The 26,966-nt window shown below is 35.5% G+C and overlaps 3 protein-coding genes and 1 pseudogene across 3 annotated transcripts; 2 read left to right on the top strand and 2 right to left on the bottom strand.

Annotated features, from left to right (window-relative positions):
- The first annotated feature begins 3,690 nt into the window (after positions 1–3,690).
- LOC149013350 (uncharacterized) lies at positions 3,691–5,188 on the top strand. Its single transcript, XM_089159629.1, has 3 exons — positions 3,691–4,063; positions 4,202–4,331; positions 4,437–5,188. Exons 1-3 carry the CDS (start codon positions 3,709–3,711, stop codon positions 4,945–4,947), a joined length of 996 nt encoding a protein of 331 aa, XP_089015755.1. The 5' UTR covers positions 3,691–3,708; the 3' UTR covers positions 4,948–5,188.
- Positions 5,189–12,795: 7,607 nt separating this feature from the next.
- Positions 12,796–13,965, bottom strand: LOC149013349 (protein BIG GRAIN 1-like E). The gene has a single exon (XM_089159461.1). The coding sequence runs from the start codon at positions 13,871–13,873 to the stop codon at positions 12,938–12,940; it is 936 nt and encodes a 311-aa protein (XP_089015587.1). The 5' UTR covers positions 13,874–13,965; the 3' UTR covers positions 12,796–12,937.
- Positions 13,966–19,984: 6,019 nt separating this feature from the next.
- On the top strand, positions 19,985–24,758 carry LOC149013348 (putative beta-D-xylosidase 7). The gene is made up of 6 exons (XM_089160016.1): positions 19,985–20,555; positions 20,637–20,939; positions 21,056–21,225; positions 21,352–21,449; positions 23,121–23,885; positions 24,074–24,758. The coding sequence occupies exons 1-6, from the start codon at positions 20,127–20,129 to the stop codon at positions 24,658–24,660; spliced, it is 2,352 nt and encodes a 783-aa protein (XP_089016142.1). The 5' UTR covers positions 19,985–20,126; the 3' UTR covers positions 24,661–24,758.
- A 765-nt stretch (positions 24,759–25,523) lies between these two features.
- Positions 25,524–26,378, bottom strand: LOC149013347 (uncharacterized; annotated as a pseudogene).
- Between the last annotated feature and the right edge of the window lie 588 nt (positions 26,379–26,966).

Below are 26,966 nucleotides of genomic sequence, written 5' to 3'. Positions count from 1 at the left end.
TTGTAGTGAAAGTCTATTGTAATGATTTAACAAACGTATGTATGCCAAGTGGTATGATCCAAAATAGTGGCCTTCAAGTCACCTTTACTTGAAGTAAAAGACATTTATTTTTACCAAATGTAAAAGAAAAAGAAAAAAAAAAAACCATAAATTATCATTTAGGAATTTCAACAAATCTAGATTGCAAGAATAGAGGAAAATTTTCAATTCATATGGTTGGATTTTGAAACATGTTTAATATCAAAGTAAGATTCTTTTTTCTTTCCCCCTCTCCCCAGGAAATTAGCTAAAATATTGATTAATGCTATTAAATTCTACTTTAGCAAATTATTAACAAGAGATGATTTTGCTTTGGGATTGGATAACTTCAACGATGTGGGTTGGATAATTTCCTCTTCATGGAGATATATGGTTGAAACTCATTTGGGGAATCCAGATTCGCTACCTACATGGGAAGAATTTTTTTAATTTACATGATTGGATTTTTTAACACGTGTTTAATATTTTATTTATTTATATTTTTGGTAAAGACACGTGGTAAGACTTGTTTTAAAGTAAATTATCTGATTAATGGTGTTATTTTACTTTAGCTAATATACTAAAAGAAAATGATTTTATTTTGAGATTAAACATATGTCAAAAATCAAATAATGTGAACCAGATCTGTTACTTAGATGGGGAGAAAAATTTTCAACACACCTAATTGAATTTGTAATAGATGTTCAATATCAAAGTAAGTTTTTTTTTTTTTTTTGGTAAATTATCTAAAATAGTAATTAATGATGTTAAGCTTTACTTTAGATTGAGAGGCCATTTGCACTAATGTTAGTTTTTGATTAGATCTTTTTCCTGATATCCTTGACTGATCTTCAAAGAACAGTTGTAAGGTTATCATTCTGTCTCCCCCTCTTATTCTTATTTCTTTTCTTTTTTTATGAACTCTCTGTCTGTCTATATGTATCACCAACCTATTTTTTTAAACACTTGATGGTGAAATGTGTCTGTTTTGACTTATCTGTAGTGGAAATTCCTGGATCTACAACCTTCCAGATGAGATTAGGATGGGACAACTAATCTAATTGACATTGTTGTAAATGCATTAGAGTTGAAACCCATCACGCAAGAACCAGCATCAACAAAATCAACCCAGAAAATAATAAATTAAAGGAGTTGATGGTATTAGTTCTGTTTTTTTTTTGGGGTCACGGCTAGCATGGGAATGTAATTTCAACTTAAGCAGAAAGGTTGGATTAGGGTTCAAGTTTGGTCATAATAGCCTTAGTCAGTCGTGACTCATCTTGAACCCAAACAGGATTAAGTGTTTAATTAGGGTTAGCCTAATCTGGATGATCAAAATATTATTTATCTGTGGATCTCACTGTATTTTGTGGTTTTAAAGCTGTTGGGGAGCATAGAGTGCTCTCCAGACGGATAGCAGATCTGGACTCTTCCATCAGTGGGTTACTGTAGGTCAAGAATATAAAACTACGTATTATTTTATTTTGAAGATCAGGTTTGTCCAGCTTGGCTCCTCTCGGCCTAAACTTAAGGTACCCAGGGTTGGAGTCAAGGTTTTAAAAAGCCTGGCCCAACCTAACCGTGTTGCAACTTGCAACACAAAGGTTGGACACATGACCTAATGAGATTTATTCTTCTCATCTCGATTTGAAATACTCCATTTCCATTCTTATATGATATCCCATCTTGCATCTCGACATATAAATACCGAATGGAGTACCGGTCAAAGTACTTCTGCATTATCCTCCTTATGCTTCATGCATGTATTTCCATTTCTTTACCCAAATTTTCTTTTTTTCCATTTCCAAATCTTGGGTGTACTTTTGTCTTTTGAAAGGTGAAAGAGATACAAAATTAAGGCAACTAATTTTTATTTTTGGAGGTGAAAGAGGTTAAGACAAATTGATCTAATGACAATGTGAAGCAAGCTTCAGTTCATCCAAAAATTGACTCTTATGATCTTTAATATCATGCTTTAGGTATGATTTAAATGTTTCATACAACTTTTCAAGCAATTTGGCATAGTGATCACAATGATTCCGTGAGGAAATTATGTTTCATATTTTCCATAACTTTTAACCCTCTATTGCCTTCAGCAATAGGAGCTAGACAAGTGATTAGTTTCTGAATTCTCTATTGGTTTATGGAGGCAGGAAGCCTACCTCATGTTACCTTTGACTGAGCATGAGTCAAAATTTGATAGATTTGACTGGTCAAGGTCAAGTCAACGCTGTCAACGTCATGGTCAAAGTAAATTGAGTTGCAGAAATGAGGTTGGGTCAGGTAGGTACATTGTAAACTATTATCATTTGTGGCTCTGTGCTCAGTGCTTTCTTATGTTGGCATAGACAAGAAAAGGCAAGCAAACCAAGATTTTTTTTCTTAACATATTTTAAATGGTGAGGGTCCAAGTTTCATGCGTTCAGCTGAGCCTCTGGTTTTGATCTAGCTGACTATGAACAGTTCTTTTGGCTCTGGGTTAAGTGGAAAGATGACAGATATGACCAAGCAGATTATTTGTTTGTACAAATGCCTCTGAGACCATTGCTTAACTCATGGAGGTAACGGTTGCAATTTCCACTCTTCCCATCTCAGCTTTGGGCTTAATCAATTCATTGGGCTTAATCAATTCATTTGTAAAAAGCTAAACATATGTGGTTCTGGATAAACTCAAGCTTTTATTTTCAAGAGACGTGAACCTCTTCATTCCATTATGTTTTCAGAAACTTTATTCTGCCGTGCTGGTAAAACCCAGGCCATGGATCATATTCATGACGTCTGATAACTCTTTTAAGTGTTAGAAAACTAAATCTTTTTGGAATCCTCTATTTAATATAACAGACGAACCCCATCATGTTTTGTTATTGAAACTATGCCATGTTTCATGAATATTGATTAACTTCAAATTTTTTACAATCTTAGCTCTGATACAAGTACATGCAGTTTAGTTTTTCTTGAAACAGAGTTTAGGTGCCTTAATGTTTACGTCTTTGGGATTGGGACAGAATCCCAAAAGCTTTTGTTGTTCTTTTTGCAAGATCAAATCACACAATTTACTGTATCTCTGACTAAAAGATCTTTGGACTATTTGAATTAGTTTCTAAATCTTTATGATTACGACACTGTTTGTGGGATTATATTAAACATTAGATGCCTAAAAATGGGTTAAGGTGCCTTTAAATAAATGTATTAACAATGGTAAAATGCATCAACAGTCCCTGTCTGTGCACACGCGTCTCCTGAATGACTCATCAAGGTGGTCCTTTCATCATAAATTTAATGCCTCCATTACCAGATTTTAGAGTCCTAGAAACTTCTTTGTGGCTTATTAAACAAATATGGCTAACATTTAACAATCTCTAAAGCATTCCATTATAGGTTATGGAGACAAACATGTGTTCCAAGGTGATTGGTTGGAAAGCCATTTTCGATGAAAACAATCAACAACCCACTACCTCTTTCGGCTTGGATCAAGGATATGCTTTCTTTGATCTTATGATTAATTAAACATTTGTGGCTCCAGGAGAGTTTAAGAATTGTATACTAACAGTCTTCGAGACATTGATTCTGTGCTTATGTGGTATTGTTTCAATCCTTGTTATAAGATCATCAAAGATCCTCGCCTGTACGCGTTGTGACACTTGTTCTCTAAGCACTGGGTGGAGGTTAAACCCTGTGATTAAGTAATCTATGGTTACATACATGTATAATTTGTTAAAAATTAATCACAGTATTTGTGAGGCTATACTTGATAATTTGCACGAGTGGGATGACAAGCATTTGATAATGACATTGAATGGACACTATGGTAAGAGAGTATATATATGGTTGCACGAGTACATTGTTAAGAACCATCACCCATATGTCAAGGAATTTGGAGACAATTTAACAACTGAAAGAGAAATAATGGTTGGATTGATGGGTTGGGGAGTCACAGAGCAAGGCTGGAGAAAGGGTCCTTGGACAGCTGAAGAAGACAAATTGCTGTCAGAATATGTAACTTCTCATGGTGAAGGAAGATGGAGTTGTGTTGCAAGATCTGCAGGTACAACTCAATCACTCTCACCACCATTTTTTTTCACAAATGCTATATATACCTTACCTTAGCTTTAGAGGGTTTGAACATTTTCTTGCTGTAATCAACTGGGTTTAGTTCTTAATTTGGTTGTGATTTGGGTTTCAGGATTGAGGAGAACTGGCAAGAGCTGTAGGCTAAGATGGGTGAATTACCTGAGACCTGGACTTAAGAGAGGTCAGCTAACTCCTCAGGAAGAAAGCATCATCATAGAACTCCATGCCTTTTGGGGAAACAAGTAATGCAATAAAATCATTAGCTTCAATTTTTCTTTCCTGGGTTTTTTTTTTCTTTTTTCTTTCTATATTGTATAGTTGCTAACTGAGAGTTTTCAAATTTATAGATGGTCTACAATTGCTCGGTGCTTGCCTGGAAGAACAGACAATGAGATCAAGAACTACTGGAGAACCCATTTCAAGAAATCATCTCAGAAACAAGGGAAAAAAACTCGTTCACGCCAACAGCAAAAATTGATGAAGAAGCAGGCACAACCAACACAGCTGCAACCACAGCAGCAACTATTACAACAAGCAGAGCAATTACAGCAGCAACAGCAATTGGTTGACATGAAGAAGCTTCAGCTTACACTTGCAGAAGGTCAGCCGCCATATAAGCAAGAGACGGATTGTTTCTTCTATCCAACCTTGGAAGATCAATGCTTGCCAGTGATGTTCCAAGAGGGAACCTGTGTGGATCATACTACCATTGAAGAGGATAGCTTCTGGGGTACTGAGTTGTGGAACTTGGATGATTATGTCCCAACCCAGTTTGATCAGATGTGCAGCAACATCAACAACAGCTATAGCTACAACAATGATCACAAGATTGGCTTACAAAGTGAATTTTGGCCTTGATCAGAAGATTGAGCGTAAGGCGAAACAATGTATACATACTGAAGTCTAGCTAGTACGTACGTCGCATGCTGCATACCGTATTTAACAAGAATCTGGGTATCAGATGCATAACCAAACATTTTCATTGCTTCTACCAATAAAGTTTCCACTGTTTTGGAACACTCAGCGAGTCTATTTTGCTTCTTGATTTGCTGCTTTTGTAACTTATTGTCCCATAAAATTCAAAACAGGTTTTGTTCTTGATTTTTCATTTCTGTAATGCACTTTTTTAAAATTTTATTTTAACCATATCTTTTTCTGGGTGAGAGGTGATTGAAGGAATTAAAAGTTAGCTTATAGGGTATAATCATTCTTTGTTGAGAAAAGTTAATAAAAACAATGCAGATAAGAATGAATAATTAACAATAATATAATCTACTCAAGGATTTAACTTGTCTGGATCGTCTACATGGACAGATCTGCTTTACAATAAATAGAGAATAAAATCACAGTTGCTTGTTCAAAACACTCTGAAATTGCTTACAGAGAAAGAATCTTGGTAAACTTATATAAGCTTGAAGCTTACAACCACTTAATAACATTTCAAAATCAACCCACTTAGGTTCTATGTTAATTATACATTTTATGAATGCAGATTAATTGATGCTCGATTCTGCTGCTACCAGATTGCTAGAACTTTCTTGCTACCCTTATTCACAGTTGGATATCCTACTGATTTTTTTTTCTTCCTTCTGAACTTGACTTGAGTGGCAGCAAAATTTTTCATAATATAATATATTATTCAAATCAGTACTGGGTGGAGTTTAAGTAGGAACACATTTTTATTGCTAAGTTCCCCACTCTAAAGTTAAAGTATCCTAGGGTTATTATGAATCTAGGATAAGTTCAAAAAAGGAACAAAAGATAATCAAATCAAAGAGTACTTCTGTTAGAGCATGAGAAACACATTTCAATGTTTACCAAAAAAAAAAAAAAGAGAAACACATTTCATTGTAGAAGAATATAGACAGCTGTCTTTGATGCAAATTTATTCGAAATCTGTGTTCTGTCATTCTGTGTCTGATTATGAACTTCTTATCATGGCCTTCATTTTGCTTTCTATAAGGATTCTAAATTTTTTATAACAGAGAAAATTATTGCAAGTTCTAATTCAATTGTGATTGGATACAGAAGGTATTTGTTGCTAAAGGTCACTTTCATTAGAAAGATTATACTATACTTAATTGTAGCCCAATATCATAGATTAGTCTATGAAGAAAAATGCTAAGAATTTTTCTGATCAGCAATGCAGAATCTTCTTGTCATTTCTGTGTTCTAAGAGTCATTTAGTTGAAAGACGGTTTTCCTGGACTTCGATCTATGAAGAAAAAGGTGGGTTAAAAGTGTTGCATTAGATCGATGGAGGAAAATTGATCGAATTGAGGTTTGAATTTGACATATGCCTAATTCAGATATCTCAAAGACAGCAAATGATCATAAGATTGAGTAATAGTGACACATGAGTGTGCCAACATCTGATGCAAAATAACTCTTTTATTTATCAATAGAATAGAATGACATCGAGATGATGCTAGCATACCCAACATTTTCCAAAATTATAATTCTGACATTATATTTTAATTTTGTGAAATTAATTCATACAAAACCAAATTTATTTATAGATTTTAACTTTATCATCTTCCTTGCTAAAGGATAACAACAGAAAATTTTATTATGCCTTATCTTGAAGCTTTTTCCAAACCAGATTTTTTTGTTTCTTCTAAGAGATATCAGAATTCTTTACCCTTTATTGGAATTCTGTTGAAGACATTGATCACCTGATTTCTAGCCAAGTTCCAAGTATTCACTAGCTTTATATTGATATATAAGAATCTTCTTACAAACCCATGAGTTATTATGAACAGGCTCAACTGATTTCATTGATTTCTACATCAAGTATCTATGATTGATCCATCACATCCACAAAAAGAATCGTTTGGGGAAGACCCACTAGCTTTGCTTCAAGATCCCAGCCATTTTCATGTAAATTGATGTATATATTTGTTTTACCTCAATCTACCAAACTTTGATGTTTATCTCAGATAACTTTAATTATGCTCTCTGAACTAAGTAAAGGTTTTTGAATAACCAAATGGAATAAGTAGATTGGAGAGAATGCGTATCATTAATTTCCTGTCTAGCTAGTTGATTCTTACCTATCTTTAGAGCCTGGTAAAGAGGAAGAATCAAACTAGGTGAACCCTCACACACATATATACCTTTCTTTCTTTTTTCTTCTTTTTCTTTTTAACATAATTACCATGTTTCTTATTTTGTATTGTCATGATTGTTGGGTTCTCAGTTACCCCAATCAAGGGCCCATGGAACATTACTTTACCTAGTGAACTAGAGAAAGGGCCATCATCATATCCTCATGTAATTCTTTTCTTTTGGTTCATGTTCCTCATGTAGCTCAATTAACTTTCTTTTTGATAAATTGGCTAAAATTGCATGAGAGAGGATAGTTTATCGTGTTCGGATCACCTACCAACTTAAGATTGAGGGGACCAATTCCAAACATCCATGGGTTCATAACTCGCAAAACCTAGAGATGAGATTTACATCGAATGTTCGATTGGGATCGGTCCCCCTAGCTCCTTCTAGAGTAAATGATATCTACTCCAATGCATCACACTTATGACTAATGTGCAAGTTCCCTTAATCCATGAGGTAGAGTTCCCTTATGACTTTCTCACTCAAAGCAAAAGTATTGTTTGGAGGGAAAGAAAGAGAGAAACGGAAATGGGTTTGTTTTATTTTATAAAGAGCAAATTGTATTTGCTCCCCAAAATTGAGGCCTTAAAGCACTGGCACTCCATTTTATGTTTAAAAAGCATAAAGACCTCAAAATTGGATTTTTGTTAGATACATTTGTTAAATTTATCATTGAAAATAGTTAAATTACTATTTATTTTAAAAAAATATTCATATAATAAACAATGGCTGATAGGTTTTCATTGACAAATTGGACAAATATATCTAATAAAAATCCAATATTAGGGTCTCTATGATTTTTAAACATAAAGTGGGGTGTTAGTGCTTTAAAGCCTCTATTTTGAAGTGCCAGTGCAATTTGCTCTTTATAAAATAAGTAATGTCAGTATAGAATTAAATAGAAATACTATACTTCTGGATCCTTTATTCCCTTATGAGTAGAGGATTTCAACTCATTTCGAGTCTGAAACCAAAACCACCTTCCACTGTTTCATGTTCAGAAGAGGACAAGGAACTGGAAAACCTTTTGAAAAGAGAGAATGAATATGAACATGATGAACAAAGACAAACTTTTGAAAAAAGAGAATATGAGTGACAAGCTTATAAGACAAATTTTTGAAAAGAGAGAATCAATATGAGTGAACTGAGGTAGAAAATAATGGAGAGGAAGTAAGCTAGCTAGGCATCATTTTGAAGAGGGGGGACGTACTATGCTTTATCAAGGAAATTCTAACTTTCACTGCTCAGAACTAACAATTCAGTGACAACAAAGATAATAAGTTCATGATCGACACTCTTCTGAATTGCACTTTTCCATGAATGATGATCCATAAGAGAATGATGCTTGCACTCACAAGGGGACCGCTGTGTGGAATCAGTAATAGTTGATGGTAATAAAATTGGTAATGGATTCCCAACGATGACATGATCATTTATTCGAACTAGTCTTCATTAAAATATATCTCTTCTGGGTCTCATTCCTCTTCTCTTGCCAAACGCAGCTATAAGAATTAATGCATTATTGGTGACATATTGACTATATACATCTAATCAATACTAATTAATGACGTATTTGTTTGACGGAGAAGACTCAGAAACTTTCTTTTCCTTTCTACATATATCAGGAAAGGGGTGAAAATGTGTTGAAGGATGGAAGTTCTAATTCAAGATCTCCTTGTCTTGGAATCGTCTATATTCTTCACCCGTCAAGGTAGAAATACGTACTACCCATTTTTCCACTACACATTAGCAGTAAGGTCTACCAATGAGTGCTGAGAGTTGAGATACCAAGTGGGTCCCACAAAAGATTTTTTTTTTCTAATTTTTGTGAGGGAAGCACAGACCTCCATCTTGACTGATAGAGAATCTGGACTTAAAGTTGCCACCATTGTATCAGAAACACATCCATAAGTTCTCTATCTTCTATGACTAAAATGTTGTCCAGGTAATGAAGCTTGTAAGCTAGCCTATCTCCAAATGAAATAAAAGTTGAATTCAAGGTGATAGTTCTTCCACATGCTTTTCATATCTCTTATGAAAATGAAGTAACATCTCATCAACAAGATTGAGCTTGAGACTGAAAGATACAAAAGTAGTCATCGATGAGAATTTTTATTCTTTGATACCAATTTGTGGCGTGCTGCAACAAAATTATGTTGATGGGAGAGTTCAAAGGATATGAAAGAAGGATCGTTGCCTTTCAAGAAGATTCATAAACATTATTAGGAGGAAGGGAGAAAGGAGTGCTACTTTCCGTAATGAAAAGGATGCCCAAATTATTGATTTCACGATAGTGGATCCACGTGTCTCTTTCTTACTTATTTTCATTAGAATAAAAAATTAAAAAATTTCCATGAACTGTCTTTTACTAATCTTAGTTAACAAATAACCCATGGATCAAATAACAGCTGAGCAAGGCCCATATTGGCCCATGGGGAAAGCAGCTTGGGGCATGGTTCCTTATCAAATTCAGACCCTCTCCACCTAGATGAGGTGTCCCCCCATCCTCTTATCCTTAGCGGGCGACACGAGTCCGGACGCGACCCCGTCGGGATCCCCCAAAATCGGGGTCGGGGTGGGTGATGGGATTTTCGCTGTGGGGCCCGGGGCCCGGGGTGATGATCCGGACAGCTGCCCCGTGTGGGGGGAGGGTGAGAGGCTGGCTGCTCGAGGGAAACGGCTCTTCCTTATCTCGTTGATTGGCGCCGTCTAAGACTCCTTCAAGGATAAAGGAAAAATGATAAACGTAAATGGGAAGTTTTCAACTCTAGCCGTTGAATTATCCCTTAAAATTAATGCCTCCCTATGAGATATCCAATTTGTCGGTCAAATCTAATTTAGGGTAAAAATATAACAAAGACACTCCCTACCATTAGGAAATCATAATTAATTATTGATGTAAGCAAATTAAAAAATTGAACAAAACGAGAATAACGTTGAACAAGAAACCTATGCTTGACTCTTTTTTTCTCCCTCTACCATCTGCAACTTCTTCATCTCCCAACCGTAAATCCTTGCTATTGAAGTTTGGGAAATATGCAACATCCATGGATGGTATTTTCAAACTTAGGATGTAGGGGTAATGATGGAAATGGATAAGTAAAAGCTAACGGAGACTTAACGGTGTTAGTAATAGGGGTGATCTATCTAACAAATTGAACTCAGGAAGTGACATTTATATTAGGAGATAACTCAAGGGGTGGCGTTGAAAATTTCTCAAAATAAAATCTGAATGGAAAAAAAAAATGCATCATACTTGACCTAACTTAGCCTAAATTAGGAATCACAATTGAGATTCTCTATCATCTTGTCACCTTGATTTTCTTTTCATTACACATTCAGAAATATGTCAATCTTTGAGCATATATATATATTAGCAAGATTTTAGGGTAATGGTATCCTCTAACCTCAAATGTAAAGGAACCAGACTCTAAGAAGCATGGGTTGAGCTGGTAAGTCTCAAAATTGAAGGAACCAGACTCTAAGAAACATGGGTTGAGCTGGTAAGTCTCAAAATTGAGACATGCCCAATCATCTTTGTTGATCTAACACATTCAAAGTTTGTAGATTTGAGGGATCGCACACAGATGCAAGCATTAACGCCGGACAACAAGTTCCGATTCCAATGTGTTTTCCTCACATTTTTTAACCACATATTTGAAAAGAAGACTCTATTACACTTTGTCAGCGTTTAGAGATACAGAAGTATAAAAAATATACAATCCTCTACATGCAAATCCATACTACCAGAGTAGAATCCCTTCTCTTTCGGTCTCTCTTTTCCTCAAGATAGACTAGAACATGCGATTAAGTTGCATCAGTGCTCAGCAGCTCACCAGGTCCACACAAACCTTGTGGTTAATATATGATTTGTGAAGCTCCAGATCCTTATAATCTCTCCATAAGACAGCTCAAGCTAAAATGACTGGCGTTTCACAGTAATAACCTCTCAATTGTTATAATTAAATTAATCCACCTTAATAGTGCAACGTAGCTAGCATTGAGTTTGGAAATGTTATGATCGATGCATGTATGGACCTCAATTCAAGGTGGAGGTATCTATCAAAGTGCTCATTTGTTTCCCACAGTACATCCAAGATCCTAATTACACATGCATGGTGCATGTATGTGGTGAAGAACAAATTTATTCTATCGTTATTCTAGAGGAAAACATCAAGAACACATTACTATGCACACGGTGATGATGCTTGGTGTCTTCTTTTTTTTTTTTTTTTTGAAAAAAATAGCATCATCATTTACCAAAGAAATCATCATACCAATCAACTTTTAAGCCGTGGTTGTAATTAATGAAAGTTTTATCAGGAACAGAATCAAACTCAGTATGGGAGATGGAGCATAATAATCTTTCTATTCAGACATTTACTTTTAATTTTTTTTTCTCTAATAACGCCAAATGTTATATTTTATACTGAAAAGAGGCCAGACGACTATAAAATAAAATAATAAAAAAAATGTCAAAAGAGCCTTTATTAGAAAGTTTTAGGAGGGGTTGAAAGAAGAGCAGAATCTCCCAAGACTAGGGTCGCTCTATCGTTGAGTTTCATATAGCTATTTAAGGCCAAACACAAGAAAAAAAATACCATCATAAGGTTTAAATATAACTGAACGGCGTGAAATAAATCCAACCATTGAATTTAATCTGAACCAGATGTTAAATTCATGTTGGATTCTCTAGAAATTTCAATACAATTGCTGACTGGATTTCAGAGATGGCCTTTCTGCTTAAGGACTCTTTGGTATTGTTTTTGGATTAGCTTTGGGTCTAGAGGAGATCTTACAGACAGAATTAACTTGTGTCACCTTTGAGTAGTTTGCATGCTTTCTTTTGTGTGTCTTTGACCATGATATGTACCAAAAAGAGAAAATGAAAGGTGGAGATGTGTTCTCCCTTCATCATCATTGTAATTTGCCTATCTGATAAAGTTTCCTGCACTGCTTTTACTTAATCTTTAGCTATGGTCTAGTCAGGGGAACCCAGCTCTTATGCTTGATGTGGTTGAATTCTAACAGATTTAATCCTACTAAATTTAATGGTAGGATTTCTATGAGCGTTTACCAAGTAATTTACACAGCTGTTCAACCACCACCTTCCCAGATGGTGGAAATTCTTCAAGAACACTTCAAAGACTGAGATAAAAATCCTAATATACTAGTAAGTTATGTCTGTAGTCCTACCAAAAAAAAAAATTGTCTGTAGTTGGTGAGGATAAATTTACATGTCAAATGATTCAACATCTGTTTCAAGCTCTAGATGCACTTGAATTGTCAAAACTATCTGCTTTAACACTCATGTTGACAATTTCCAAGTTCTTTGAAAACAACGGGTCGTGTGTCCCCTACTGACAGGAGGGTTTCGGGCATTTTGGGGCCGGCTTTTCTTTTTCTTGGGTTAGGGTTTTCAATATTATGTTATTTTTTCATTTAGAATTGGGTAGGAAAGCCTTTTAAGGGTATATTCCTCTTTCTTCTTCATTTTCGTAGTGAAGCCATCATAGAGTTCTGAAAAATGCCTGATTGAGACAAATTTTGAAACAGGCAAGAATTTAAGGCAGCGTATAACAGGGACTCTGAGATTTGAATTGGAGACAAGGTTGAATGAAACACATTCCAACACAGTACAGAAATCGTAAGAACTACTTTGGATTCACGATTTTCAACTTTCAATTTACAAGAACCAATCACCAAAATGGAAAAGATAGAGAGTACATATGTGTCATCATGTGGCACTGGCGATTGGTGGTCCTCTCTTGATACTCTCCATGTTTGTGGTCTCATAAACTGGTAGGCCACTAGAGTACACACCCAAATCATAGTTCTGCAACTCAAACAGATCAGAGCTTGAATCACTCTCTCCTCCATCATCCACTTCATCAAATTTCCCCAAGTTGCTCTTCTTTGATGAGTATTCCTCAACCCGGAACTGATCTTTATCAAAACACCCACCTCCATATTTCTTGCTTTTCTCTGAAAACCCATCATAGAATTTGAGCTTTTCATCAAACCAAGCCAAATCCATGTTCTTCTTTTCATTCAGAGCTTCATGTTGTGAACCCATCAACCTTACCTGTCCATTATGCTTGTGATTCGAATGGCTTATGACATCCTTGTAAGCCTTTGTGGGAGTGTTGGCATAAGGAGGAGGTGTTCTGAAACCTGAATTTGGAGTTGGATACATGGATTTTGTGTCTGCGTTGCTGGTACTTTGGAAATGGCTAATGCTGCTTCTCCTTTTTCTCCTCGCTCCTGGGCTCTCTTCTTGATCTTTCACAGATTGAGTAGTTGACTTAGATTTCTTCTTCTTTGAGACTGCTTGATTAAAGATAGAGTTCAAAAGCTTAGCAAGTCTGCCACCAGGAGAACTGGGTTGCTTGTATTTCTTCTCTTTGAGTAGCTTTTCCACCTGATCAGTGTGGGAAGGAAGTGGGCTTTTCATGGGCATATCTAAGCTCATCCTTCTTCCTCCCAAAACCTGCCTTTCTTCGCTCATGTCCTTCTGAGAGAAGGTTGAACCATAGAACCCACTACCTTGATTTGTGCCGCCAGCGAAATATCTTGCAGCTTCAAACACATCAAGCTCTCCTGAACCACTCTTCCGGTGGTGGATCGTCTTCTTGTAAAGCCTACCTTGGCCTTGACAAGCTGTGATCGACATGGTTGATAAGGGTGGTTGAGGAAAAGTTGGAGAATGGTTTTGAAGCTTGTTACATGCGTGGAGGGGTACTTATGGGGAATGAAACTAGTGAGAGATTATGGGGTTAAGTTTTGGAATGATTGCTGGTGGTGGAGGGAACTTTTAGTAATTAACCCTTGTCCCCCTATGATATGAGAATAGATAGATGTAGAATTTTGAAGGCGTTTGGGGTTTTGGAGGGAGTGAGACCCACTTAGACATCTCTTATTGCTGTGTTAATTTGCTATAGGTAGATGAGAAGCTTTTATCCAACTCATCCAAATCCAAAGTCTGGATTTTCTATTCATCAGGGTCTATGATCTCTTGATTCTCTTCATATTTGTTTATCATACATTAACAGAAAAATATACTATTGATTTTTAATAAAATAAATTAAAAGTAGAACTTCTAGTGAACCCCTCTGCACCTGCCTCAGATGTGAAGGGAACACATACCCATATCTTGAGGGATAGAAGATCCAGACTCTCTCATCCAAGGTTTTAAGAATTGAAAGTTTGATTAGTAAATCAGTGAATCAATAGCTATCCAACGCTGGAGTTTCTTATTTACACTGAAAAGACTTTATTCATTCCCTCTTTTGGATATGAGGACTAATTCTAGCGTTTCTAAAGATAGGTTTTGTCCGATTCTATATTTTATAAATCTGATCTCATCGATTTTTTAAAATACACAACTTATTTTGTGGTGAAGGAGGAACGTATCGCAAGGACGAAGAATGTTAGTTACACCCCACACTTGGTGGGTGTTCCACTTTGAAACTAACTTTATAAAGTCTCAGAAGTGGAACTCCTACCCTAAATGCCGTATGAAATTGGCACTCTTCTCCCCCCATGGGAAAGAAAATCTGAACTAAAAATGAGAACAGATCAAGAAATATTTTCTTTTTTATAGTACAGTTGCCTTGGATCCTTTATAAGCCTTTAGAAATCTAGACAAGTGAAAAATTGTTGCTACTTTATCTTTTTCCATGAGATGTTACATTAGTCAAGAGATCTGTGGCTTTTTAAAAGAGATCCCACACACTTTATGTTGGGTCAGTGGGTACATATCTTGTCTCTGAGTGTTGAGGGTTTCACACATGTAAATAAGAAAAATTATGTGTGGGGTTTACACGTGCAATCACATTGGCAGGTCTCAATAGAAAGACCTCCATGGCTTAACCATATCAATTGATAGTGATCCAGTTTGGTGATTGCCATGGTCCCTCTCTTCCAACTTCCAACACAAGCAAACACAAATTTTTTTCATTATTAGATTATATACCTTTTGTTTTATTACCTTAACTTGATTAACAACATTCATAGATAGGTTTTGGAAAAAATTTTGCTTCTCCATGAAGTGAACGTTTAATCATTCTAGGGTTCATGAAAAATCTTTAGGATTTGTATATTCTCACGGTACTTTCCACATATCTTTCTGTATTCATTTGAAGCTGATGATCACCATGAATGGATTCATATTAATCATATATGAAGGTGAACTCAATCCCTTGTTTCTTTCTTATTAATAAGAGATATATGAGTAATCTTATTATCAAAACAGTGATAGAAGTTGGAGAGTTGCTCTTGCACTCAGACACAGACCATGTAAAATGAATGCTATGCCATCAGTGGAAGGAAAAAATATAGTGCTCCTACACAAAACTCTCTTCCTCTTTTAATTATTCCCTTTGATGATGATGATTTTATTTTATATTTTGTGATTAATTGATAATGAAGGCAATCAATATATGTTAAAGTCACAAGTCAGACCTGATCAGGTGAAAAAAGGAACCACAGTTCAGGCGTGATTACATCATATAAGACAACTTTGCCCCAAATCAAAGAGCTAAGTTAGGCCCACAACACAGTAGAGAGCAAAAACTGTGGAAATTAATTAAGTGTTGATGGCCACCAAGAATTTGTCTGTATGGTGGGCTTGAAAAGCTCATCCTTATGTCCTTTAGGGTACCCCACAGTGAATGTTGCTATCCTTCCCTGATCAATCTTCCTCTCTTCTTGACAAAAACATAGTCTCAGACAGAAACATGGGGGGTTGTTTTCTTTTACTCTACACCATGCGTTTCAAAAGCAGCATTGCTTGGCCATCTTTCTCCCATCAGTCCCAATCTAGTGACTTCTCATGAATGGATTTATCACCAGAGAAAAGGAAGTCATGAAGTCATCAAAACAAATTATACTCAGGTCATTTCAAGCTATAATTATTATCAGAATAAATTTTATTGAGGCCATTTCAAGCTAAGTTTCCGACAGAGCTTATGGTTTACCTTAACAGATTTTGGCATTAGCCTGCAACTTTGGCTGGTTTAAGGTCATTGAGGATCTAATGTTACTATGTTAGGTGACAAAAGCTTAGTTTGGGACCCTTACATCGGTGGCTCGCTTGAGATTGCAATCTTTCTGGGTGGCTTGACATGAAGGGAGTTCTGGTGCTAAGTCTAGGTCATGAACAGCAGTGTATACTGTATATAGGACATGCACGGTTGATCTTTTGTAGATCTTTCAAGTACTCCAGAGCCATCTAGCAGCGTTGTCATGCATTAGCCACCGGTCACTTAAGTGGGCATCAATTTTAGGAATTTTCTGGTATTGTGATTTCATGGATTCATAATGACAGTTAAGGATCAGGTTTCAGTGCTAGTTTCGTATATTAGGACCCTATTTTTTTCAAGTAATGAGGGAGCCAAAGATTTTGTAATTCCAAGGTGCAAGGGGTTGGGGTTAAGATGGCAAGATGTCTTATATTAAATTTATTGGCAAAGTAATATTTTCAGGTTAATTATAATTAAATACTACTTTTCTTTTCTTGGTCTGAGAACCAGTGCAGTAAGTAGATGGAAAGGAAGGAGGAAGGAAAGACATGGAGGGACACAGAGATTCAAATCCAAGACCTTCTTGATTTTATTATCTTCAAAGGAGAGGCTGCTATTACTATATAGAGCACACCTATTTTTATACTACCTTATCTTATGTCATAAAAAACTCTCATCTCTTAGGGTCTTTTTCCTATCCGTTCTCATTCTCTACTTTGCCCATTTAAAAGAAATGAATACAACAATTTACTTTTAGTCAAAAATGAAAAATGATTTGCTTACTTTTGTTAAGAATAGATTATAGAGTGAAAAATAAATTTGGTATGTTAAAATAAAAAATTGATAAAAAAATGATAATGACAAATGAGAACGAATTATTAGGGTTTAGGAGTGAGAACAAACAGGAAACAATATGATTTTCATAAAAAGAATATATGTTTACCATTAAATTCTCAATTTGATTTGTAGTTTAAGTGACTTGTGTTGAAATGAATAGAGTGAGTTTTGGACTCATAATCTATAATAGATAAAAATTAAATTTAAAATGGATACCAAACACACATTAAAAAGAATAGATAACTAAAAACGGTAACCAACCCGTGAGAGGACATGGAGAGCATCATGTCCATTATATGTGGATGACCGCTAAGTTAAGGAATGTGGTCCAACAGATGCCTCCCGTTGAAGATTCCATTCATAGGTGAGAAGGTATCGAACCAAAAGGGCACTAGGCATGAGGGGAGATATCCGGACCATATGTAGTACGAGAACATATGACTTTGCACTAGGCTAGGATTATCCTTGACACTCGTTAAATCTCATACCAAACGGTGATGTGAGAGAGTGGTGACCTATACCTCAACCATAGCTTGACAAGACTTTATCCAACAACCGTGGAGAACCCAATAGACGTCTCTTGTTGAGGGAGAGTGATTGAGACCACCCAAAGGAGATTGATGTACAAACTTAATGCGTGTCTACCATAGAGACATCATGATAGAGTTAAGAGCATAATATCATAATCATTCATATATCATATCATTATCATTAATTACATTATCGATCATGTTTCATATCTGAATTATAGTGATATGCTTGCTTGATGTACTGGAGCTTTACGGATGGACGTGTGCAAACAATCTCAATAAGACTTTTCATGTTCACATTTCCCCCCGAAAAGTAGAGTCCTTATGATCTTAGTATCTCGAGTCTTGGGGTTCACTCATATGAAGATAGACTACCCTCTGTCGATTCACCAACAGAGACATAAAACAAAATCATTGCCATTATATAATTTGTACATGATATAGCTTGATATTGGAAGTATCTGAATTTGGAGGCAAGCTAAAAGCTTACAGCAAATGGGTTGTTTCTTTGAGAATTGTGGAGGATATGAAGAACATCTTCGTTGTAAAGGGCAATGTAAGTTTGACAAATAAGCCTGAGCTCAAGCTAGCTTTCAAAAGCTTGTCCGTTTCAACATTTGTAGTTTTTCTGGTCATTGTCAAAAACATTGGTTACCATTTTCGAGTATGAATCACTCGAAAGTTAAGAAAAAAACAACTTCCTGGTAACAAGTGGACAAGATAAAAGCAGCTTTCCTAGTTATACTTGGAAGTGAATTGGCAAGAAAAAAGCAGCTTTCAGCTTCCCCAGTGAATGGCTTTCTTAGTTATTGGTTGGATAATTAAACAAAGAATAAGCCAGTGATAACTAAAACAAAGAATAAGCCAGTGATGAACATTTGACATTTGAGAGGGATGAAGTTTGAGTAGTCAAAAATTTCATTGTGTTGAGTTTGGCGGCACAAGAAGACACAACATGCTATCGCTACTTATGGAAACTGAAGTAAAAATCCTGTTGACTTTTGAGCATATAACTCATTTGTTACAGATTCTCTATCAAACTTAGTAATAAGAGAATTTTCCGACAAAAGAATAAATATATATAACCTTGATATCAAATAATTTACTTGACAATGCCTACTAAAATATCATTTATTTGACAAGTGACTTTCTTTGTATGGTAAACATGAAAATGAATGGATTCCAAATGGAATTACTCATTGGTACCGATTCTTTATCAAACTTGAGCAATTGGTAAATTTTACTATAAAAGAATATATATACATAAGAACATCTTGGTCTTTCGTTCCTCTTCTTTTTTGCTGTGGTTCCATGGAATTACTCATTGGTACAAATTCTTTATCAAACTTGAGAAATTGGTAAATTTTACTACAAAAGACTAAATATATACATAAGAAACAACCTGGGTATCAAATAATTTACTTGAAAATTCCTACCAAAAATATCATTTATTTGACAACTGATTTTCTTTGTATAATAAATATGAAAATGAATGGATTCCAAATGAATTTCTTCTTCATAATCACATCCTTATTCATTTGTAACGAGTAAAGACTCAATCACTAGTATGAAAATCAATAGATAATTAATTTACTTATTCACTGCCTTGTCAACTCCTTTAAATAAATAAAACTCTGTTCTAAAAATAAAAATCCTTGAGAGATTGAGATTAACCATCATGAAAGAAAAAAGAAAATATAATGAAGAAATTTTAAAAAGTGGCATAATTCTTTATTAATCTCAACAGGTATTCATGAATTTTTTTACTAGTGGTCACCTTAAGTGGGAGTAAAACTCTAATTTTCCTCCTTAAGTGAAAAAAAGTATTGGTGACCCATTTGGAACAAAACTTAATATTACTTGTTATCCTAATTTCGTGAGTGATTTTAAAATTTGAAAGTTGAATGACAAGTTTGTTCTTAATGAGGTGTAATGATCATAATGTCTCTCTTCCATCCAACCCTTAAGTTGGTAAAGAGATTCTCCCACATCTTCTTCCTACACTATCTAAGGATTGGGTATTATGTACAAAATAATTATTTTAATTTTAAATTAATAGAATAAATAAAAGATAATATTGGATTTTATTGAAAGTAATAATCAGTAATTTTTTCCATTAGAAGAAGAGTTTTACTTTTACCCCCCATTAAAGTAGTCACGAGTAAAAATGAGTTCACATCCTCTACGATTCTCACCCATGACCTTTGAATAATTAACTGCCACGTGTCACAATCCTAGATAGAAATTACAAAAAGGGCAGGAGTTGGAATTATAGAGGATGTGAATCTCAGTAAAAACACTAGATAAAAATCTGACCAATTTTTTGCGATTTTTTAGGGTTAAGAAAATGTAATCTTATCTTGGGATCGTCTATCCCACCAATCACTCTTACCGGTCCCCTGCGAGCATGTGAGAACTGAGAACCAACTACTGCTTATAAAGACAGACGAGGCTGCTGGTGCTTCCCTATGTAGCTTTTACTTCAGCAGTGGCAGGAGAGCAACTGGGTTGAGATATCTTATCACCATCATTTGCGATGTTCAAAAAAATGAGACTCGACAAAGAAGAGTCTCTTCTGTTCTTCGTTCTTCTGCTGCTGGTATTCCTCGACTTGACTGGTGTGAATGTGATTGTGGCTGATGATTTGCAACCTCCATTCGGATGCGGTTCACCCAATAATGACTTCCCCTTCTGCAACGCATCCCTATCCATCATGCAAAGAGCGCGAGACCTCGTTTCTCGTCTCACTTTAGACGAGAAAATACCCCAACTCGTGAATTCAGCTCCTGCGATTCCCAGACTTGGAATTCCCAGTTATGAATGGTGGTCTGAGTCGTTACATGGCGTTTCCGGTTCGGGAAAGGGTATCGGTTTCAATGGAAAGATCAGCTCCGCCACCAGCTTCCCTCAAGTCATCCTCACTGCTGCCTCCTTCGACGCCAATCTCTGGTATCGCATCGGAAGGGTGAGTTATTTTAAATATTCTCCGCTGTTATCTTTTCACCAAACTGGGTTGTTTAATTATGTGTTTGTTTCATCTGCAAAGGCTACGGGAATGGAAGCTCGAGCAATCTACAATGCGGGGCAAGCTAAAGGAATGACGTTTTGGGCACCTAACATCAATGTCTTCAGAGACCCAAGATGGGGAAGAGGGCAAGAGACACCTGGGGAAGATCCACTTGTAACTGGTAACTATGCTGTTTCCTTCGTCAGAGGCCTTCAAGGAGACTCTTTCAAAGGTGGAAAAATCGTTCATAATCGTCTCCAGGCTTCGGCTTGTTGTAAGCACTTCACTGCATATGATTTGGATAATTGGAACGGCACCTCTCGATTTGCCTTTGATGCTCAAGTAAGTAGTATAAACATAGAAAATTAAAGCTTTCACTTTCAATTATTTTTCTTGAGGCTTTCTTGATCAATGTTCAAATCTCACCGTCAGTTTCTCAATTGTTTATCTTTGTACAGGTATCGTTGCAGGATTTAGCAGATACATACCAACCTCCATTTGAGAGATGTGTCAAAGATGGCAAAGCTAGTGGGATTATGTGCGCTTATAATCGTGTTAATGGAGTTCCAAACTGTGCAGATCGCAATCTACTGATTGAAACAGCCGGACGACAATGGGGTTTTCATGGGTAACCAAACACCACCTTGGCTTGTCCCTTTCATTGAATAATTAACATTTTAGCGTTCCTGCAAATCTATTTCCTAGAGGAGTTTCAGATTAAATATAGAGTATGGTCACTTTTGCGTCTGATCAGGTACATCACATCTGACTGTGATGCGGTTTCGATCATCCACGATGTTCAAGGATATGCCAAAGAACCAGCTGATGCAGTAGCAGCTGTTCTCAAAGCTGGTATGTGATGTGGCCCCACATAATCTCTTGATGTTACTAAATCATATAGTTTAGTCTAGGAGGGCTTTTTGGTCAACAAAACTTTACAACTCGCATTTTTCGGTTTCTGTGTTAGTATTGCGCGGCAGCTTTTGGATTTTATGGTTTTTTTACGTCGGAATAGAGATTCTTTTACGCACAGCCCATAACACGGGGAAAAAGGTACCATACGCTGCGTCCCACATCTAGTAGCTGTTGACAGGGCATGTGGCATTTACTGTTAAATATTTTTAAACCTTAAATTATCCAGTATTTTAGTTTAAATTTCAAATTCCTTCAAGTAGTATTATTATTAAAATTCTTAATATCTTTAATTACCTTAGTAATTAAAACATTAAATTACTCTTAATTAATTTTATTCCAAGACCTACAAATACTCTTATGTCATCTAATTTAGATGCATTTCTTTCATTATGAAAGAAAAAGAAAAAAAAAAAATAAAAGGAAGCCTAAGAGAGATGGTTAAATTTTTTTTGATTGATTTCCTCTTTTTTTTTTAAGTTCTAAAGAAAAAGAAACATATATATAAAGAACATAGGAGCATTTTGAAATTTTAATAATAAAACTAATTTAGGGTAATTCAGGGTTTTAACTGTTAAAAATAATTTAAGGTATTTCACGTTTTGACAACAATATTAATTGAAGGTAACTTAAGATTTTAACTACCACAGTATTTGAAGGTAATTTAAAATTTAAATTAAACGATATTTTCAATTGAGGATAATTTGGAATTTTCAAAAAAGTATTTAATGGTAAAAATAGAATTTACCCCAAAATAATGTAAAAAAAGAGGTGTTTGATCAACTAAAAGAGAAATAAGTGATATTACCAAAAGAAAAGAAAGAAGAAAAAAAGGAGCACAGCCAGCAGCAGCAACAGGGTGGATAATTTTATATTAAGTATCCGTTTGATAAGTCATTCATAAACACTTTGATGAACTAGAAAAATGGGTCAAAACTTATTCTGTTTTGGGTGATTTTTGAAATATAAATTACCATTTATGAAAATTTATGCTTAAAAACAATTGACGTGGCAACATTTTTTTAAATAAAATTCGGGGTAGTTAGATTTTGTGATGGGTAAGAAACTTTAGTAGAGACAGCAAGTCTAAGGAGATTATGGGTTTAAACATTTGCTAAAGTCACACATTTCCCCTCCCCCTGGTTCTGTGGGTCCCTATTACATGACTGGTTAACTGTTTCTGCTTTTTGAAACAATCAAAAATATTTCTGGTGTTTTAGCTGATGGGTTGTCAAACGGGTCGTATATTCCAGGCAGTTGGAGTGTAAGGCTAATATTTTCTGGTTGATTTACTGGTTTTATACATCTCCTTTGGATTGGAAGTGGACCAAAATGGTCGATGTTAGCTCGAAGCCTCGAACTAATTGGTTGGTTCAACCATCTAGGTCCTATAAAGATTTTATAACTTAAAAGAGAGAATACTTAATCGACTAGGATTATTTTATTTTATTTTATTTTATTTTATTTTTGCCAAACTAACCAATTGTTCAGTTTTTAAATATGACAAGGAAGCTCTGAGTGAAATTCTTTCTCCTTCATGTCTTTCTTTCTTTCTTTCTTTTTTTTCATTCTTATTGTCTTGTGCTCTAACTATGACCAATACAATTGCAGGGATGGATGTCAACTGTGGTTCTTATTTGCAGGAACACACCAAATCAGCAATTGAAACCAAAAAAATTTTGGAATATGATATAGATAGAGCTCTGCATAACCTCTTCTCTGTAAGAATGCGATTGGGACTATTCAATGGTGACCCAAAACAACTGCCTTACGGCAATATTGGTCCCGACAATGTTTGCTCCCAAGAACATCAGGATTTAGCTCTTGATGCTGCTCGTCATGGCATTGTCTTGCTAAAGAACTCTAATAAGCTACTCCCACTTCCAAAAACTGAATCTATTTCTCTTGTTGTTATTGGCCCAAATGCTAACAATGCAACGACTCTAGTTGGAAACTACGCCGGTCCTCCATGTAAATCAATTACGCCACTCCAAGCATTGCAGACCTATGCCAAGAACACTCGGTATGAAATGGGTTGTGACTCTGTTGCATGTTCTTCAGTTTCAATCGATAAGGCAGTAGAACTTGCGAAAACAGCAGATTACGTGATTCTGATCATGGGTTTGGATCAAACGCAAGAGAAGGAGGCGCTAGATAGGGTGGACTTGGTACTCCCTGGACAACAACAGAGTCTAATCACCAGTGTTTCCAAAGTTGCAAAAAAGCCAGTGATCTTGGTGTTTCTCAGTGGTGGTCCTATTGATATCTCATTTGCAAAGGATGATAAGACAATTGGAAGCATCTTGTGGGCTGGTTATCCAGGTGGAGCTGGTGGAGTTGCCCTTGCTGAGATTATATTTGGAGACCATAACCCAGGTATATCTTATTAACCAATATTCTGCTTCAAGTATAGCAAGACAATTTTGATTACAAAAGAAACCTCTTTTTTTTTCCACGTATCAAGTTTATCAACAATAAAAATACATAAACAAACAGAAGACCTCACCATTTGACCAAAGAGATTCATCTGATGAATGAGCTTACCTATCTCTTCTATCATGCAGGGGGAAAGTTACCCATCACTTGGTATCCACAAGAATACACCAAAGTAGCAATGACGGATATGAGGATGCGACCTGACCCAGCATCCAATTATCCTGGAAGAACTTACAGATTCTACCAAGGAAGTAAAGTGTTTGATTTTGGTTATGGTCTCAGCTACTCAAGCCAGTCTTATGAGTTCATTTTTGTTACCAAACAAAAGCTCTACTTAAACCAATCTGCGAAACTTGAGGCAGTTCAGAAATCAAATTTTGGCCGCTACATTTTTGTGGCAGACATGGGTAATGAGCTGTGTGAAAGAATGATGTTCTCTGCTGTGATTGGGGTTACAAATCATGGGCCAATGGCAAGTAAACATTCAGTGTTGCTATATGTAAGGAAGGCGAAGCTCCAACATGGTAGCCCAGTGAAAAGTTTGGTTGGATTCCAGACTTTGCACTTGAATGCTGGGGAAAAAGCTGAAATCAAATTTACTTTAAGCCCCTGCGACCACTTTAGTAGAGCGGATGAAGGTGGTTCTCTGGTGATGGAGGAAGGATCTCATTTCCTAGTAGTGGGAGATGAAGAATACCCTATAACCCTTATTTGAAAATTTGACTTCATGAGGCTTGGACCCAAACGCTCTTGTATTGTTTTTTAATATGCTAAAAATAATTTTCTTGGAATTAATTAAGTGCTTTCCCTCCCCCCCCCTCCCTTGAGTACTTTTATTTAATCAAACATACGACACCGAGAAGCCAAAATTCAAGTTTATTTATAGGTACTCATTATTCTTAAGATCAAAAAAATCATATTCTACTAGTGGAAGAATATGATTAATTTAAAATGGGTGGCAAATAGAATGTATGTCCATGATATCTGTCTAGTAAAAGTAGGACCTTTTATTTTTTGAAACTAAAGGGGTTAGTAATGAACATATTTATGTGTGAAATCTTAGGGTATAAAGCATGCATTTTACATATTAAGATTGAAGCTACCTTAGATTTTATGTTGTTTTTACAAATTTATGAATTTTGAGGACTTGAGTGAATATTTAGAGTTTTGGGTATGAAACATGTAATTTTACATGTCAAGTGGTCCATTCAAATTATTAAGTGCGAAAATGACTTGATTTGGAGCAGTTGAAAATAGGTAAAATGATGATATCCAATTCTAGATTAGATGTCATTTAGAGTATTGATCCCAAATTTTATGATATTCAAAATGGATGAAAAAATTGGAGCAAAAAGTAAGGCATAGATGCTTATTAAGCATTTAGAAAATTTGGTTGACATCCAAAAATAAGATCTTGTTATTCAGTTCATTCTATGGTTTGCAAGAAGGAAAGGATAGAAAAAATATATCTTTATCAACAAATTCTTTTCATGGCATAATCAAATGGTGTATTTTATTTTTCATTAAAGCTGCCGCCTTACACATATAAGTTGAGATATGCATAGATAATAGATTTTATCAATTATGATCTAGAAGTGCAACTAGAAATTCAGCAACAAAACCTGTTGCCTTTTCGGTGGTATTACTATTATTATGGCTGACTCTGAGGTCTAAAACCCTTGATATTAGTCTCTCAAGTGACCAACCTGTTTTAGCAGCAAAAGCGTTGTTAATTTCCTTAATGTATTTTTAATATTTCTGTCTTCGATTATTCAAAGAAGAACCTCTTAGCAATCTCCATTCCTTGGATCCCGTTGTTGCTGCACAATATTTTTGATCCGGATTCATCCAATAACAACTAAAAGATCCCTTCCAAAAGCTCCACATTTGCTTCGCTTAAGTGATTTGTATTGGATAACTCCATGCCGTAGAGTTCTTCGTAGGAGCTAAAATGGCCTTAAGTTGTTCAGTGCTTCTTTGGCTTATAGGGAATATCAGTCTTCTGATCCAAGGAAACCCCACTCTCCATTGCTTCATAAAGTGTCTTGGCATCACACATGGCAATGCTTATATCAGCTTTGCTGCCATAGTGGTTACTTGACTTCATTACCTTCATCTATCCAACTGGGATGCTAATAAGATCATCTTCTTCAGCCTCTCTACACGATACCCTTGAGCAACAGCCAAAAAGAAAATAATAACAACTGAAATCCAAACTGAGATGACTAGGATGAAAGAAGGAGGCTCTTATCCTCTCTTCCCCATATGCCTTCATCTATCATTTAAGTGAAAACTTACCTCTTTAAAGCCACCCTTGATATTAATGGAAAGATCCAATTCCATATCTAAATTGTATAGAGAGCAATTTGCTTGCTTGATATAATGAAGCTTTAAGGATGGACGTGTGCAAACCACCTCTATAAGGCTCTTCATGTCGAATCTCCACCGAATTGTTCAGTATTAAATTGAAATTGCAGTCGGTTTCGGCATTGGACTGAACTCTTTCTTCGTCATTTAATTTTTAATTTAGACTAAATGCTTGATGCCAATGAAAATGTAACACATAAAAACTGAACCCAAGTTAACCTTAGATTTTCTACACTAAATCATATTAAAATGACCCAACCTGATCAAATTAGAAATCTGCAATGCTTCTCTCTTTTTTTCTTTTTTTTTTTCTTTTTGGAAGATTAGCTTTTGGTATTCTACAAACTAGGGTTTTATGATGAGAATGAAGTTTTCATTGAATTTCAACCACGAGCATAATTTTGTAAATTTAAAATTTTAAGGCCCTAAATATAAATAAAAATATATAATTACGCTATAATTGACCTTTTAATATATATATATATATATATATATATATATATATATATATATATTCATATATATATCCATCCTTAGTTGGTCATTTCTGAAAACCACAAGAAGCCAGATGCAAAAAGAAATTTTTTGGGAGGACTAAAAATGACCTAGACTAAACCTCAAGGGGTCCAAATGAAAATTACCATTTTTTTTAAA

Source organism: Hakea prostrata, chromosome 6 (assembly GCF_041222555.1).
Source record: "Hakea prostrata isolate BN-2017 chromosome 6, UWA_Hpros_2, whole genome shotgun sequence".
In the NCBI taxonomy this organism is placed as follows: Eukaryota; Viridiplantae; Streptophyta; class Magnoliopsida; order Proteales; family Proteaceae; genus Hakea; species Hakea prostrata.
This window is presented reverse-complemented; position numbering and strand designations above follow the sequence as displayed.